The 18,204-nt window shown below is 39.9% G+C and overlaps 2 protein-coding genes across 6 annotated transcripts in view; one reads left to right on the forward strand and one right to left on the reverse strand.

Annotated features, from left to right (window-relative positions):
* The window catches only part of phkb (phosphorylase kinase, beta), an 88,524-nt gene extending 81,866 nt beyond the window's left edge, over positions 1-6,658 (reverse strand). For 2 of the 5 annotated variants that reach the window (XM_084039244.1, XM_084039245.1), the window contains exons 1-3: positions 6,573-6,654; positions 5,394-5,502; positions 3,688-3,774 (exon numbers count right to left, since the gene is read on the reverse strand). In XM_084039244.1, the coding sequence (XP_083895370.1) occupies positions 3,688-3,774; positions 5,394-5,502; positions 6,573-6,620 (244 nt within the window). In that variant the 5' untranslated portion in view covers positions 6,621-6,654. Of the gene's footprint in view, positions 1-3,687; positions 3,775-5,323; positions 5,503-6,572 lie in introns of all 5 variants that reach the window. The other 3 variants (XM_084039247.1, XM_084039248.1, XM_084039246.1) reach the window with 2 other exon arrangements.
* A 490-nt stretch (positions 6,659-7,148) lies between these two features.
* The window catches only part of itfg1 (integrin alpha FG-GAP repeat containing 1), a 125,001-nt gene continuing 113,945 nt past the window's right edge, over positions 7,149-18,204 (forward strand). Inside the window, exons 1-6 of the mRNA XM_084039842.1 lie at positions 7,149-7,373; positions 7,677-7,761; positions 7,901-8,034; positions 9,486-9,543; positions 9,830-9,907; positions 10,035-10,129. Coding sequence (XP_083895968.1) covers positions 7,196-7,373; positions 7,677-7,761; positions 7,901-8,034; positions 9,486-9,543; positions 9,830-9,907; positions 10,035-10,129 — 628 coding nt within the window. The 5' untranslated portion in view covers positions 7,149-7,195. The remainder of the gene's footprint in view (positions 7,374-7,676; positions 7,762-7,900; positions 8,035-9,485; positions 9,544-9,829; positions 9,908-10,034; positions 10,130-18,204) is intronic.

The raw sequence follows: 18,204 nt of genomic DNA on the forward strand, positions 1-18,204 counted from the left end.
TATATTGGCAGGCAGGTCTGGGTGCCAGCGATAACAATGTCGGGCTTTGTTCCACCGCTAGAATTGGACAAGCGTTTTCCAGCCGCCACCCAACACAACAATTAAACAAGCCCGATGATCAACACCGCGTTTTCGACATGCTGCAATCTGGCGGACGCTCTCCCTCTGTAAATCCATGGGCTTTCAACGCAGCGGATGCTGGAGGCGACGCTGCGCTTGCTGATAGCAGGAAATCAGTTCCAGCTGAGAGCTCCACCTGTTGCTCACTAAGCTCTGCTTATTGTATTCTTTCTTTTTCCTAAACACACATCCACATGAAGCCTAATGAATACCCAGCTACTGACAGCACACACACACACACACACACACACACACATGCAAGCTGCCCTGTCTTCATCAGGGCAGACCAATGGGCTGTGTCATATCTGCCAGAAGTGTGTTCATGTGAGAAAACGGTGCATCCAGCCAGTAACAGGTCCTTCCACACAGGACGCATTATAACAATCCCTCAATCCACACCTGAGCGAGAGCCAGTTGCCTTCCGCTTTCCTGTGTACTGCTGGCAGAAGCTGTACTTATAAAGTCTTAAATAAATCCGCCGCCTGAGCCCAAAGCTGTGATTTGTCTCCGCTGTTTGTCTCAGTTAATGCAATCTTTCTTTTCGCCCTGACATTATTGTCTGCGTAACATAGACGCTGTGACTTTAGTATCATAAACATCAGTCAGCATGAAAAGGATTTCTGCAGTATAAAGGAGGATATATTGACACGGACTCTATATACTCGGAAGGTACATAGAAATGTGACAAATAGGTAACAGGTTGTGTACTTGTGACCTGCGGTACCTTCATATTAGCGAGTACATGCTTGTAGTTGGCTCTGACTTCTCGGTGAGTGCCCTGACTCCATTTATGTTCAGGTAATGACTTGTTGCACGGTGCAGCAGCGGTTTTTATCCTCTCCCATTCTCACCTGGCTGTGACTGACTGAGCCATTTGCCTCGACTTTCCCACTTTGTAAAGCAGGAACCAGGCAATGTGATCAACCAATCAAATGTCCCATTATGAGCTGAATCAGACAGATCGTTAAGCACTTTGTCTCATGATCCATTTACTGGCTAGAATATAGTTTATGATGGCCTTTGCGAAAGCCTTTGCTTAGGAAGTTGCTCTTTTGCCAAATTCCTGCTGGGAAAACGTTCATGGTCCCTGCAAGGACAAGGCCATGCTTTCCGAATGCTCTGTGCTCAATTAAATATCACAGGTAGAGAAAGACTGGTAAACTCCAAGGCCATGCAGGGTATCGTGTGTCTGTCTTTTTTTCTACAATCTACGACAAATGCAGATTCATTGGGACATCAAAAACGTATGAATACACAGCATTTGTCTTAAAAAAAAACACTCATAACACTAAAATCTCAGAGGCTCCTCCTAAGAGCATGCCAAGATAGTTTTTTTTTTCCCGTTGTGTTGTGCTTTTTTTTTTTTTTTTTACAACAAGAGCAACTGAGAAAAGCTAAGCTTCTGTCCAGAGTGGCGAAACCAGCACAGATCCCCGGGGACAGCCTCCTGATCCGTATTACCACAGTCTCACAGCTACGCACAGCCAGAGGCAACACATGATCCTGTCTCCTGCACACTAAACCCACTCCATCTGCTTAGAAGAAGAGGTGCGAGTCTGGTCGTTCCATTGTGTTGCCATCGGGCTCTACTTGTATTGATTTTACGGAAAATACATCTGTAAATATGTTTGTGTTGGCTTTGATAACCACAGAACCACATAGTAGCTGGTCAACTACTTAAATTAAATAATAAAAAGTAATAAATAATAATAAATAAAGTAAGAAAATAAACTATAACTTCCTCCCTAAATCTTTGAAATAATGTCAAGTTATGGTTCCACAGGTCTCTGATTCACTACGACTTCTCCTCATCACTGAGTACTAATCCGGTGTGGACGCAGACCTAATAACTAATAATAACTAATAATATTAATATCGGCTGCATTCCATTAAGGTGTTGCAGTGCCAGGGCTCACTGGCATTGCTGACTGGCACACCGAAGTGGAACAGAGCCATCATTTATGCTATTAGATAGCTAGACAGACAGACAAATAGATACTTTATTGATCCCTAGAGGAATTCAAGCATCCAGTAGCAGCTTAGTTACACCTGTGCGTTTATGAAATGACAAGTCCAACCCCCTGACCCGAGAACCCGTCTATCATCAAGCTAACAGATGTCCACTAGTACTGGATATACTGGCATTACTTCAAATTTGAAATGTTAGCTCACTGCGTTCCAATTTGCCGATTAACCTTCTGCCAGCCTAATGGCTCTGACACGCAGGCGTTTATGACAGCGATATTTCACACCAAACTAATTTTTTCCCCCCCATGGAATCACTTCTTAAAGCTGGTTAAAGCTGGTGATTTTAATCTGAAATACATGTTTAAGTGTGTGATTCCATTGTGTGTAATGGGAGGTAGCGCTGGCTGGCACAGAGCTGCAGTCACAGCTGCAGGTAATTTAGTAATCAGCGTTAATGTGTATTTATCTCTCCTGCAGCGAGGCTGGAGACTCCTCCACTGATTACACATGCCAGAACCATCACCTGGATCGGTTCGCAGCAGCCATTCGCCAATCCATCGCCATCGATCCATCCATCACGCCCGTGTCCTGTGTTGTCAGTGACAACCAGCCCGGCTAGTTTCAAACGAGCCATTTGAGACGAGCTGTTGTAAATTCAGGCACAATTGATTTTTTTATCGTCTTTCGTGACGTGTAGATATCAGGGTTTAGTATTTAGAAGTAGTAGGAAATATAACATCATGCTAATACACCCGACGCATTTTGGTCATGCATTGTAATTACTATGAGCAAGGTTTAGCTGTGTCAGCTGGTTAATTTAACTAGGCAACAGTTACACATGGAAGTATGTGTGAATATTTTGTAATAATTCATCTCTACATGCTAAGTTTGTGTACTTAGTTTTATTTTAGTGATGTGTAATTATTGTCTTAGTAAATACTAAGATTAAAATGTGCTTAAGTCTCAATTTAAGAACAGTTGGAGGCACCAGCTCCTGCATCTTCTACTTGGCACTGTGGACATTCTTTGCAAACACGTTTGAGGAATAATAAACTATTAAGTGTGCATAAATCGTGTGTGAGTGACATGATCTCCTCGATCAATATCTAGTCTTCTATTGTTGAAAAACCATGCAGCGACTCCCACATGATCCTTCCCCGACCCCCCCTCTAACAAACCTACCAGCTGAGTGAAGTGCCGAGCCAAGTTAGGACACATTTGTGTGGAATTAAATCCAGTCCATTGCATGACGGGTGAACGTTTTAGCTTCTCTAACAAACCGAGAGCAGCTTCTCTATTAAGCAGACAGTATGTCTGCAGGATGTAATCGCTAAACCCAAAGCTGCAGATTTGAATGTATCACAATGACAAAACAACCGCCGGCTCTACGACTGCATACATTAGCTCAACGGTGGGACTGTTTGAGGAGAGGAATGTGATCAATCCCTGGATATCAGGGACAACTTGTGTGAGCAATCACACACGCTGCACAAAACTGTTCACACAGCAGTGAACTTTGTTTCAGATAGCTTTGCATTTATTCACCTACAGCTGTGAACGTTAGGTCACCCCCGCATGATAGAGAATATGTGTACTCACCAGCGTTGTAGTAGCGGTCCAGCTTCTCCCAGAGGGGCTCATGCTCATGCTGGAGAGTGGACAGTTTGAGAGGTTCATAGATGGAACCTGAGGAAGGACACATCCGTTACACACAAACTAAATACGAGTGTTACAGTTACAAATATTGACTTACGGCATCTTAAAAAAAATAAAATAATACCATAGTTGTGTCATAAATCCTTAAAGAAACATAAAAACCAAATCTCCTCATCTTAAGTAACATTATGCCTTATTGACTTAACTGGACTGAGGACAAATTGATGAAGGACATCAGTTTTCATCTTAGTCGCCTATTTTTCATAAAATTATCTTATTTCCAAAGAATTTAATAAAACATTATGAAGTAGTGAAAATATTTGTAAAAACTAGAGATGTACCGAGTACCGATACCGATACCAGTGAAAAAAAAAGGATCATACTACGCCTGCATATGATTATCATTGTGGTGAGGCCTGGCTCAGGTTAAACCCTTTGTAAAACATGAATGAATACAGCAAATGGAAGACATTTATTTTTAAATAGAACAGTATAAAACAGTAGAACAACGGCAATTTAACTAAATAAATATAGGAATAATTATTAAAAGTATAGTAGTGAGCAGTAGTGAGCTAACGGAGCTAACCAGTAAATAAATTCCTATTTCTAATAAATTACGTGGCATCGGATCGGTGCCTGGACTCCAGTACTCGCTGATACCGATACTGGTATCGGAATCGGAACAACTCTAGTAAAAACCCCAAAACAACATGCCATCAGCAAATCTTGTTATTCACTGCAACACACTGCATAACAAACGGCTCAGCACAGCAAAACAATATGCAGGCCCGGAGCTGGAATAATGTGTCTCACCACCAGACATTTCCTAACATGTTCCTCTGCGCTGAGAGGGAGGCAGAGTTTGAGGGAAACCCTCATCCGTCAGACGTTCTCTATTTTCAGACACTTTTCCCTTTGCTGAGATTTGCATTTTAATAGGTTCGACCTTGGGTCAATACCACAGGTACTGAAAAAAAATCACATTCTGGCTGAAATTTGCATAATTTCCATCAGCTTAAAAGTTACAGGGGACAAAGCCAATACATCTCCTCTTAAAGATAATACTTTTAAAGAGCATAGAGGAGGTCCAATATTCCAATTTTAACATAAGACAGCTGTTGGTAACCAGTAACACCAGTAACACTATCATAGATACAGTATGTTAGATAGTGTCACTTTATGGAATAACATGAAGAATAATCATATAGCTAAACCACACAGTATAGTTTATGGGTTGGATAACACTATTTTGCACATCAGTTAAAAGCCCAAGAGAGCTGGAGCATGTGAAAAACTTCTGTTTAGTTTTCTCGTGATCAAAAATGAATTATGCTGTAACTGGTTACCTCACAATCAGGAAAAGTAATCAATATGAAATTTCAAAGTATATACATTCATTGAATCAAATGATATATTTCATTTTTAGTGAGTAAAATGGAGAAATGATAAGCCTATTTGTGATTTCCAGTTCACAACATATGAAGGCAAACACTTTTTCCTGTGATCATGACACTATCAAATAGTGACCAATAACCTTCTCGTGTCCAGAAAACAAAAAGGATTTTCTTGTGATCTTTACCCATGTCCTGTCTTGCCTTCTGTGTGTGGCTGTCTGCGGAGCGTTCCTCGGATATGCCGCCGCTACTTACCGACTCTGTGAAGTTTCCGATGAGGCTGGGCATTCGTAGCCACTGAGGCGGCCATTCTCAAAAAGGTGAAATTAAGGCCAATCGTCTCTCTCTCAGCTAAATCAGAAATCTACAGCAATTCACAGGAAGGAGTTAGTAACACAGAGTTAGGTTTTAGACATGCGCCAATCAACAATGAATTACAACCTGGGTGATGATGACCATGAAACAACATGCAAGGAATCACAATGCATTTGGAAAGCAAGTTATTTGAACCCTTAAGAGATACAGCTTCATGATGAATTTCTATGACGGTAATGTAATTATGAGAAGGACTTTAGCAGAATAACTACATGAGTCAATTAGGACGGCACTTTACTGGTTATTGCCCGTTATGCCCCACATCTGTCAAATGAAATGAGTATGGATGCTTCTTGATGGATGTCTTAATTTTTTATTCATAGATGAGTCATGATAGTTGCTCTCACATCTGGATTTCTATTTCTTTGCATCACTTTTCTTTGCAAGCAGCCAGAATTCCCCAAACAACAGCAATTAAAGTAGATTAGTAGTAGACCGATTAAAAATGTTGTGAAATCTTTATGTAGAGTCGAGAGTATTACTTAATCCAGGAAAGTATAGAAGATTACTGACTACATTGATTTACAATCACTGCAGTCAGTCTTATATGCATATATAATGTGTCTGTGAGTGAGTTTGAAAAGACCTGATCATAATTTATGATGTTTTCTCGGTTGTCCCTACATGTAGTGCACTTAACAGTTGTTGTGATGTTGTTTTTATCCTTGCATTTTCTGAAGTTTTCTGATGGGATCATTTCCCTCCAGTTTCAAGACTGACTACCTGTGCAAGGATAGCACAGCCTGCCAGCTTCCACAGGCCCTCTATCTACACTTTATGAAGCGCACACACGTTTTACAGTTAAGTATGGGCGAGATGGAACAGCGAAAGGTGACCTGGGGAGAGGCTCCCAAAATAGCCCTTGAGTTCTGCAAATGTACACCTCTGACCTTTCATGCTTGTACCGTCTGCAGTGGACAAACTAAATGGGCAGATCACGTCGATTTCCCTCCCGTGTACAGTGGCTTTACAAACAGACAGTTTCACAGACGGACCGGCACAACAGAAACAATCGGGCGTGTCACACTGCACGGTGTCATGCAAAGTAATAAGTCTGACCTGATCTTTTTGATCGGGCTCTGAATTCCAGGAGTTTCCAGCTGACATCTGCCAGGTTCGCCATGTTTACAAGGTGTCAAACTCGCCAGAACGTTGAGAGTATCCGGTGTACTCCTTCAAAATAAAACATCCGCTGTAAGGCTCCCGAAGGAAAACTGCAACATAAAAAGTCGCTTTTAATAGTACTTTTATTCCAGAAAAAATGATCATGCCATAGTAATTATTTTCAATATCTTGTTAGCTTCACAATTTTTTCACTTGATTTACTTTTTAAGCTTGGTAATTTGATTTATTCTGAAGATCAACTTACTTCACTTCCGCTATAGCTCTTGCTAACGCTCCCTAACTTGATACAGTTATCAACTGTCAAACTACCCGGAACACGACAGTGACGTAAATAAGGAAACTGTAACGCTGTATAACTTTACTCTTATTTCAGTGCATATGAGTCAACCTATTTCTAATATAACCTAAACAACATATCTGGTCTCCAAACGTAAAATGGATATTTAATGCATTGCGTCATTTAATCAAACGAAGCTGCGATTTCCCCCTGCCGTAAAGCTGTGTGCCGTATTGCAGTTAGTGTTGTTGTGAGGAGCTGTACCTGCATCAGAAGAAGGATGTGGATATTAAAATTAAATGTTTTGGCTTTTTTGTTCGTTTTCGTGGGACGGTTTGGCTCGTTTGCTCTTCAGGATGTAACGACAGACCTTTTCGGTGCCGAAAATTATGGGACGGTGGCCGCGTTTGGAGATTTTTACGCGGATAAGCAAACAGACATGTTCATCATCCGAGAGCGTATGTTAAGACATCATTGACGTGACGTTAGCTTTCTGTGGCGTTAGCTTATTAACAGCGTGCAGTGATGATGTATAGTGTTTCATAAATGTGTATCGTAAGTTGTCATTTCGGGTAGTTGCAATAAATGTCGATGACATTTTAAAACCGTTAATTCTGTAAATATTTACCTGTTGGGTGTGTCTCAAATGACTCAGTGTTTACAGGATTCTTACTTTCTCACCTTGAAAACGACTGAACGGTTGTAGTGAAGATTATATTAGCTTTAATTCGTGTTTAATTCTATGTTGACTTCCGTTTCAGAGACGGAAGTGGTGATATTCTTGGCTGACTCGAAAGCACCTTACTTCAAGCCCAAAGTTCTCATCACAAAGGACGTTCTCCCAAGGTATATGTCTCTTTGAGTGCTATTTTCGTCTCAGTACATTACATTTAGACATTAATATGTGATGTTCTAATTTCAGGGGGGAATAGTTCACAGGGCATTGTGTCTTTGACTCTTATTAATGGGCATTCTTCCTGTTCAGGGACACTGTCATCACCAGTGTGGTTCCTGGGGACTATGATGGAGACTCTCAGATGGATGTCCTTCTAACAACTCAGATCCTGAAATCCAACGATATCACTGTTTTCATCTTTTGGGGGAACAACCAGACATTAGGTACAGTTCTAACCATGAATCGGTTCAAACTGATGAACGGTTTCCCCTCATTCTTCTTGGCACGTATCATTTGACGGGCACAGACATCAAGTCAATATGGATATTTTTTAGTTTGTTTTTAATTAAACAGCAGACATTTTGATTAAACACAGGTGTTGGTAATCACAACGCTAATTGCTTCATCACTTTGCTTAAATTTGAGTGGAGACACGGTGAATGTTTTCAGGTCCTCCTGTGTTTTTCCTGCAATGACAAGTGAGAACAGGCTCATTTGACATCATTGCACAATGCATACCATTTTTTTCCCAACTTGATCTCGACTTGCTTTGACATCATGCACACGTGGGCAACGCTAACCTCATAAGAATGAGGCAGTCGCCGTTTTTGGAGTCAGGTGCCCCAGTTGCTTTCCAGTGACTGCAAGACCAAGGGTATGATGGGAAACACCAGGCTGTCGCCTGATCCAAAAACTGATTGGCTCTTAGTTTTGACAAAAAACACCACATTTAGTAGAAAATGAAAATCAAATTAACTGTGTAATATTTAACGCTAAATTGTTGGCTATTAGTCTCATGTTGTGCAATGAAGGTTTAATTGGTTAACAAACATGTGTGGTTAATACTAATAATAATTATTATTATAATTACAATAATGGTCACAATAAAGGTTATTTATGTAACTATAAGAACTCTGGTGATGCTCATTAAGCAAACGGGTCATTAACAACTTTTAGCTAGATGGCAAGTATTGTACGTTGCTAGGGTTGTCCCCGACCACAAACATTCTCATACAATTTCTTGACTAATATATTTGTTGATTTAATCAACAGTTCTGTAAAACTGAGTTTTACTGAGTACTGCTTTGAATCTTGCGATAACCAGACTTGTGTTCATACGTTTCTTGGAAATAAGTCATTCAGCATGAAAAAAACATAAAAAAGACTAATTGACTCAAGATATCTTCGTCATTTTAGACCAAAACGACCAATTAATCGACTCACCAACTAAGAGGGTGCAACCCTATACATTTAAAAAAATATATAGTAGCACTTAATTAAGATAACGTTGCAACCTTAAAGGAAGCAAAATGATTCATTATATTATTTTCTGTTGACAAATATAATGCAATTGAGACATATACCAAGGCAAAACAAAAAGTCGAGAAGTAGAAATTCATCTGCCAGAGTTTTATGTGAAATGTGTTATAAAATCCGTACCATCCCTCTTTAACGGCCCTTTTTGCTTCAAGACAAGCTGCAAAAATGAAAAGAAACTATTTTATTAGATTGTATTTTGTGCCCAAATCAATATTCAACTTTGTTCATAGCTGTTGACATTAGAACCATGTAAAATCTGTTTAGCCTGATTTGACCAGCCCATTGATTTTCTATGCTGTGTTTTTGTCAGAGCAAGCATTTCCCAGGGCCTGTTGAAACTGTTCGTTTTCTGCAGATACGAGTGGGTGGCTCAGGCTGAACAAGACCTTTACAGATCAACCTCTTGTTATGGAGTAAGTATCGGTCTGAATGGTTTACCACGTATTTGGATGGTTTACTCATAAATGGAAAAAAAAAAAAGTAATGTGCCTCATGTTTAGTTTAGCTCTATTTTTATTTTCAAACATGTTTTAAGATATTGTTCACATTTGATTTTTTTTTTTTTAATGTATCCCGTCTTTCATGATGCTAACATATTGTACTGTACACTGACTTACCAGTCAACAAGTTTATACAGTATGAGCCCTAATTAGCTGTTACCTCAGTTTACCTTTTAATAAAGTGAATCTTCTCCCGCAGTTTCAATGGCGACATGATCCCAGACATTTTTGGAGTCACCACCCCCCCATTAACTGAAGTGTGCTATCTCACTAAGAGGTAATGTAATCATTCTCAAATTGAGACTTTCACGTGTATATTTCCAATTCTCTCATACATTGAATTCATTTCTACAATGTGGCGCTTTTTAAATCGAACTGTTGCCTTGTGGTTTTCTCCCCTTTAGAGAAACAGAGTGGCACAAAGCACTGAGTTTACCAGTCGACATGCGCAACCCTCACTCCAACGCGTTCATTGACCTCAACAAGGACTTCAACGCTGGTGAGTCAGTGATATTTAAGCAGTGTCTAACGATGAGATGAGAATGTAAAATGCTTTTTTTTTAAATGATTTGCTATGCCCCGTACCCATCACACATCAGTGTTAGCTAATTGTTGCCTTTTCAGCGAGGAAAACTGTCAGAAACCCTTGCTTTGAAAGACAACCTTACTTTTAGTGAGTCATCTTTAGCTAAAAAGTCATGTAACCTCCTAATCCTGTGGGTTTGTGAGGGAAGTTAATTGGATGCAGGTAAATAAGAGATTTGAACTGGATGTCATATGACACTAGAGGATCAAAGTTTAATTCTCCAGCAAGATAGTTTCTTTTTTCTGTTTCTGACTGTTGTACTTAAATGGCATTTCTGCACAAGAATGACAATGAGGTGAGAATTCCTGTTTAATTCCTATTGAAGTAGTGGAAGCGTTTCCTTTCATCACCATAGGCAGACCATTCTCTGAACTCTGGAAGCAATTCCTAAATGAATCATTGAAAATCCAGCTTCAAATCAAACCTCTTTTTTTTTTAAGACAAAGGTAAGAGTTTTTTGTGTAAGTGTTACAGGATGATGATGTAAGTGTAAAACGCCATTCTATAATGGAAGATTGAGGTTTAAGACAATATAAGGGAAGGGAAATGTCTTCCCTTATAAAATAAATTCAAGACTGTAGGGGACTTATTACAAAGCACACTACTGAGTGTCGTCTGGCAAAATACATAAAGCACAGCTGCATGTTTTCTATCTAGCTATTTAACTAATACTTAGTGAGCTTGTAACAGAACACAGCTAGAAAACCAAACATATCCACCTCCCTAAGATCACACTGTGTGTCAAGCACCTCACATTCCTGACTGCACATTGTGCCATCATGCACCTTTCATCATAACACAGACCCAAATCCCTACCACCTTCTTTTATTTTGTTCCTTCACTATCGGCTTTTAGTCTTTCCCTACATGGATCAATACGTGTAATTAATGTGAAAGAAGAAAGCAAGACATAAAACAACAAACAGTTGAGTTCTGGATTGAGACACAAGAAACAAAAACTTTAAAAAATCTTACAAAGAAGAAGAAAAACAACCAACCAACTATATTTGTGTCTTTGATTTTATACATAAAAACACATTTCAGATAAAACCAATGGTCCCAATCCTTTTAAGGCTTGGTTCTCTCGTCATCTTTTATGATCGATGAGATTTTTTGGTTTTATCAAAGACATTTCCTCACGTTTCTTTCCTCTCCCATGAATCAAATAAGGACTGTTGTGACTTGTGACCCTTTCAAGGGCGTTGGCTGTCATATTGTGGCGTCACTATTTAACATGATTTATTCATCACTAAATACAAGTAGATCTTACACAAGGAAGTCCATGCAGGATGTATTCATAGCATAACACTCATTTTCCTGAAGAATGAATGCGTGTGTTTGATACATTTTGATGATAATGCTTATTTTCTTTTACTTATGAATGAATATAATTTGGGACTTTTTGTAGCATTATTTGTAAACTTATTTTAACATTATTGAATTGATTCATGGTACTCAGTGAAATTTCCTGCTATGATTAATTGAGTGATCCATTCATGCAGCTTGTTTTTTTTCAAAAGTATTTTCTGTACACTTCCTGCTTCTCCAGCCTTATGATCGATGGTATACACTTAGGGCTGAGTATATGTGTTGTGTTTTTAAATAAAACATCTGGCCATTTGAATTTTTTAAAACTTAATATATCAAAAAAAAAAATCTAAACACAATTTTCAGTCCAAATACATTTTAACATTTATTTATTTGGAAGAACTATATGGTGCATAATCACAAGCTCATGATTTGCAATTTTCCCCAGTTTCCTCTTCATTTCCTATTACCTATGAGCTGCTTATGTCACAAGGAAAGCCTGCGTGAATTTGCAGTGATCGGTCTTATTGCAGCTGAAACCTTCTGGCTGCCTGGAGACATGCAATCCATTTGATCGCTTTATTTTATAAAATCTAAATATACTCTGTGTAAGTGAGAATGAACACATTTTTAGACGATGCCTGGTGTATGAATTATTTCCACACCAATGCAGACCTCTTTCCTCAACCGTTGTCAAAACCTCAGGATGTAGACTTTTTACATCCATTTACCGTCACCAATTTTCAAGTTGGCTAAGAGAGAATGGAATAGCCATTTTCTTCACCAGTGAATGGAAAACTCGCCTCATTCTTGTTTTACAGCATCTCACCTCTGTCCTTCTGCCCATTAAGTGTGACACTGTCACTTAGACTTATGGGAGGAATCCCCCCCACCCCCTCTGGAAACTAATCCTCGTGTTTAAGGTAATCAAAGAGGATTTAGTCATGTCATACTCACAGCAGGCATCTTTTTGTGCCGTGTGGTTTTATTCCCAGGTCTGTCACAGTTTAACCAGACCAGATTTTAATTTATATTTAATCTGTTTAAGGATTAGCAGAAAGTCAACAAACTTCCACTTTTTAATGGGAAACGTAGAGAAATCCTGTTTGCAATATTTGGTCTTTTGGGGGTTTATTTGAATACAGATTGGATTGTGTAGGTGCATCATTGTTTTTGCTTTGTGAAGTATGCTGCAACTCAACAATCAGAGTGATGGCCCTCGAATTTCAGTCCATCTTCCACTCTTTTGAAGAGCCCCTTCATCCTCTGAGCCTGTAGGACGTCACTTCTTACTTCCTTCCCCCCACCCACACACATGCACGAGGGCAGTGCTCATTAAATGCTTGTGAATTCTCAAGTGTGTTCAGGAACAACAGAGCGTGAGGAGGAGAACCAGTAGGGGGAAAAAAAAAACATACTGGAGGCTATATTTGGTGGATGGCAGGCTCTTTGGCTTCCACTTTCTGTGAGGGCATGCAGATGGAAGGAGAGAGAGGGAGAAGAGCCAAGCAGGCAGGAAGTGGATGCAGAAATGAAGCTGAGTCTGTGAGGATGATGGTTGGATGAATGGTTTGAAAGAAAAGCATGGCAGGGAAGAAAAAGGGCAGAGGAAGTGTGGGAGTGTTCAGGGTGAGTGTTCAGCTTGGCTCAACTCACTGTCTGCAGTGACCACCTGCTCCATAAGTGGTACCTGCTGGAACATCACAGTGTGGCTTAAGTAGGGAAAGAGTGAGTTTTAAAGACAATCCGGGTCTCACTGGTTTAGCCAGTTTATGATAAATTAGTTATCTTTTCAACTTCTATTAATTTTTTCAAATTCATATAGTCTTAATGATATAAAGTGCTTGTCATAAGGTTTCTGCCTAAGTATATATGGGTATATTTATATCAGAATGCCCCTTAATAAAATACCAAATGACCACATAGACAGTCAACTACCTTAATCTTAATTTTGACCGAACATGATACACTACTTAAAGGTGCAGTGTGACCTGGCCACATGCTCCAATGAAATATATAATAATTATGGGTCCATACAATCTAAACGCACAGTTTTCTCGTTTCACCCCCTTTGGATTTAATCCAATTAACAAACAATAAAAACACCGTCACATACTGTTGATAATGTTTGTTAATTTTGTTAGAATTCCGGGAAAACGGACACATTGCATCTTTGAAGGTTACACCCATTGCATGGCAGGTGTATTACATTGCTTTAGATGTAGCGATACCTAATTATTATTACCTAATTATGCCCCAAGTATGCAGTATTTTTGTGCTTGTATTTATCATTTACCCTCCATGTTTGTAGCCTTCCAGTGTTTGTTAATGTTTTGGTCGAAGTTTGCCAAATGCTATTTCAGGCGCCCTGAGCCACATCATTTTATAGCTCAGAGTGATTAAATATGGCTTGAAATTATTTCATATTTATGAGTAAATAATGAGGGTATGAATGCACATTCATCTTAATTAAGACAAGCAGAGTTGAGTTGCTGTGTGAAACATTTGGAAATGTAAAGTGCATAAAGGGGGAAAAAAGATTCAATTTAAAAACTGTTTTTGAATTACACTGAGGCCTCATAAAGGATCTATTGGTGGAGCGTTTTATGAGTTTTAGTAAAATGACTACAGGGAGGGGACTTACCAGATCAACTAAACAGTCAATCAAAGTAGTAATAGAAGTGGGACGCCTTGCCTCTCATCATTTCAAGCAAGCTTTTTCCTGTTGGGAAGCCCTAAGTGTCCCCTCTCTCACCTTCCAGTACTGTAATACAGTGCGGTGTTTTGTTAGTGTGGTCCAAGGAGGATGAGAGCTGTTTCAGGGCCATGTCACGACTCCAATTTCATTCCAATGTCATAGTTGTAAACAGTCCCATAGTAGTGCATTGGCTGGCCTCACTACATCAGCACTGCCATAGGTGAAAAAAAAAGACTGGAATTGTTTCCTGGCCAGTGTCAAGACCTCATTTAGCCCGCTTACCGGACTCTCAATCCAAACAACCTGGCGACGATATACTGCATATGGCTCGTTATCTCTCTTTTTTTCTATCATACTTCGCCAGCCAGTGTCTAACAGCAGCGGGTTCATAACAGCTCTGCATTTGCTCTCTTTTGTTTCCCAGTTGTTTTGTTTCTATCCCACATTGAGGGATTTCAGGTCTCTTTGATTTTTGGACTATAGTCAATAACAATACACACAATGTCTGGAGTTGATAGTGTAAGGAATGCCAGGACAATGGAATGGACAGAATATCTCTTTGCACATGACTGCTGGGAAAGTAAACCAACGTTTTAGTTGATACGTCAAACTGGTCTAATATCTATAGTACTGTAGGAAAAATGTTGTGTATCATTGCTATATTTCTTTGCATTACAAAGCAAAGATATCATTAAGCATCAAGCTGGCTTTGTAGACATACAGTATTTCTGTTCTGGTTGCCTCTCACCACAGTGACAACTAATTAGGAGGAAAATTGCTTTTGCAGGACAGCCAGGAGGTTCCGATTTATATATGCACTGCTGATTTGAGCAGATGCTTCAGGAGCACTCAAATCATCTGTAAGCTTCAAAGCCAAATGACCACAGGAGACGTCCTTATCATTTGAATGGTACAGTATTCAATCATATTAGATATGTTTATAGCTCCGGATCACGGTAACCCGAAGGGGCCATATAACGTTGCATGAAATCGGAAGGAGCACCGCTGGGCAGGAGGCTATCAGGACCAATATGTGAGACTTGTTTGAGGCAAAATTTAGTAATTGCAGAGTAATTATAGATGCCATTTTGAGAAAAACATGCACAAAAAAGAGCAATACTGGCAATACAGGATCCATTGCTAGGCAACGGGCATGGAAATTCTCTGTGCAGCATCCAATTAAACTAGCTGGTGCCGAAGTGGCTTGTTGATTGTCTGACTAATAATGTGGTGGTGGGGGTGGTGGGGGTAAGAGAACAGATTTGCCACCTAACAAAGGTGGCCAAGAAGAATTGATTATACAGGAATTAAGTTTACATTTGGATGGCAGAGTGAGGGACTTTTAATAGCTGGATAATAGTAATGGCAATGCTTTCTCTTATAATAATAATTGTAATAATGTCTTGTTATTTCCCTACTACTTGTCTTCCTCTCTAGGTCTAGGGTGGCCACACTTTGGCCCGTGGGATAGATACTGTTTTTAAATGGCCTGCAGGGAATTTAAAAATGTTCTTGGCACAGAAACCACAAATTGTTTTGTGTGGGCACTCAGGCCATGCACTGTATTAAAGTGTAAAACATTTAATGAATTTAAATGAAAGAGCAACATAGACAGAATAATAAGTGGGCATGTCAGTAAACAACTACAGTGTCAAACGATCTAGGATTGTTGTGTGATTTTTGGGGGGTGTTCTGGTCTAGGAACACAGATTTGTTGGTGATTGTAATTGGTTGAAAACTACATATTCACTGCCTGCGACTGTTTTTCGCTATAAGGCCCACAATCAAAAAAGTGTTGCCACCCCTGCTCTACCTATACTGTGGGTTAAATTCATCTTAATCTTTTTCTTCTATCCAATAATCCAAAGGGAGCTCTCATTTATAAGCCTAGTTGAGGGCTAAATTTAATGATGCGCTATCATCAAAATTAGTAGTAGAGCAAAACGGGTTCCTAGCCCAAAAGCATTCATGGGCTTCATTACATACTTGCGCAGCTTATGAAAGGAACAAAGAGATGTCAATGATAGCATCTGTGTTGTGCAATTAACTTTATAACGGATCCAAGAGAAAATCTTGGGTGATTAACCGTTTGCATGTCTGATTTGTGTCGGTACTTAGACAAACAATATTGGGCAAAAAGTTTTCCCATCCTCACAAATTAAGCCACTTGGGTGAGGGAAAAAGCTTTGTGGATAGCAGGCAATTGATTTGGGTTTGTTCAAATATCTAAACAACTGTCTGCACATTCCCAGCGCTAAACCCTCGGTACCCACAGCCACATGTAGCCTACATCTTCATTAACACATCACTTGCTTTCACTGCTGTTCCTCACATGGTAATTTCCCCGTTTTATAGATATTTGGAGTGAGCTCACAGGCATGTTAGGAGTGCCTGGTGCAATACGCCAGTCCTTTGAGGTGTGTCGTTGTGTGTAGCATTTCCGCCTCCAGGAAAGCTGGCACGGCGTCAAATGGGCAATTGGGATGCTGTGTTTATTTTGGTGAGCATCGGGGTTTGTGCAGATAAATGAATAGTACGAATAAATGAGGCAGAACATTTCCTCTCTGATTCGCACAGCACTGTGACCGTAGCCTGGGGTTAGCCTACCCATGTTCTGTCTCAAAATAAATTCCCTTGTCACGAAGAAAACTCCACATGCCACGGACAAAGGGCAGTTCTGAATATTGATGCGAGTCTCTTCGGTTTAATTCACACCAGCCTGCGATGACAACGGTTCCCCTCTTACTCTCAACTCGTCTAATACGCCCTTTAGCGTGTCTATGAGATACACCAGGCTTTCAACTCCCTCCAATATAACCCAGACAGTGGAAGTTAGTTGAAACAAACACAGGACGTTCACACTGGAGACCCCTGTTCGTGTCACACGTGAAATGTCAAGTCAAATTTGTGTATACATAATGAGTGGAAACACTTTGTTTCCTGTAAACACGGAAGCCTTTTTTTTTCTTTAAAAAGACACCTGTCATGTGATCCCAGATGTGTACAAAAACTAACACTAGATGGGTAACTAGAGACGGACGTAGTCAAAGAGGACTCAGGTTTTTTATTTCAGGACCACATCTGCAGGGTTATCTGCATTTAGAACACATTCTCACACCAATGCGTCAAATACAGCAGCTTGGTCATCGGCAATGAACGTCAACCTATGATGCTCCTTGTACCCTCTAGTGTTAGTTTGTCATTACAATGTACGTGCGTTACATCCACACTGTCTTTTCACAATAAACTTCCATCTTTACAGGAATTTCGGTTAAGGCAACAACGTGACTTAGGTTTAAGAAAAGAAAATATTTGTCTAACGACTCAAGTGACCAATGACTGATGTGACAAGATGTCAGCTTTACCTTTGTAATAAAGGCACAAACTTGATCGTCTTGATGAGCACCGTCAACCACCCAGTCTGTAGCATGTCAGGTTTTATGTCTCTACATTATTGTGCCAAGCCAAGTGTTTTTACAACAGACTTAATAATGCACCCTCTGTAAATTTAATTAGTTTACTTTACACAAGTAGACACACGCTCTTGATGTTGGCACGCTACACTGATGCACATCCTGTAAACACGCACACACTTTGTTCCAGACGGTGGAATGAGCTTTCCTATGCTTGTTACTGTAGTTCCGTGAGCAGTTTCTATTTACACACACACACGCACATGTGCAGCATAAAGAAAGTGAGCAAAATAGAATGCAAAGTGTGTGTGTGTGTGTGTGTATGAGAGGGTTTGGCCATAATCCTCCCCATAGCTACTGCACCTACGTTGTTCCCTGTAATGGTTTTAGGAGATTATTTCCTCCGGGAATAGCATTGCCCCATTCTACGGCGGCGTGTTTTGCCATGTTTGTGAATGAGCCATTTTGATAGATCCGGGTGGAAGTCGCACAGTGTGGAGTTAGGGCTACATATTGGCTTAGAGACGGATTTATTCTGCAGAGCTTTTCACTTTGTTCCTGGCCTGTGTG

Source organism: Eutrigla gurnardus, assembly GCF_963514095.1.
Source record: "Eutrigla gurnardus genome assembly, chromosome: 1".
Taxonomy (NCBI): Eukaryota; Metazoa; Chordata; class Actinopteri; order Perciformes; family Triglidae; genus Eutrigla; species Eutrigla gurnardus.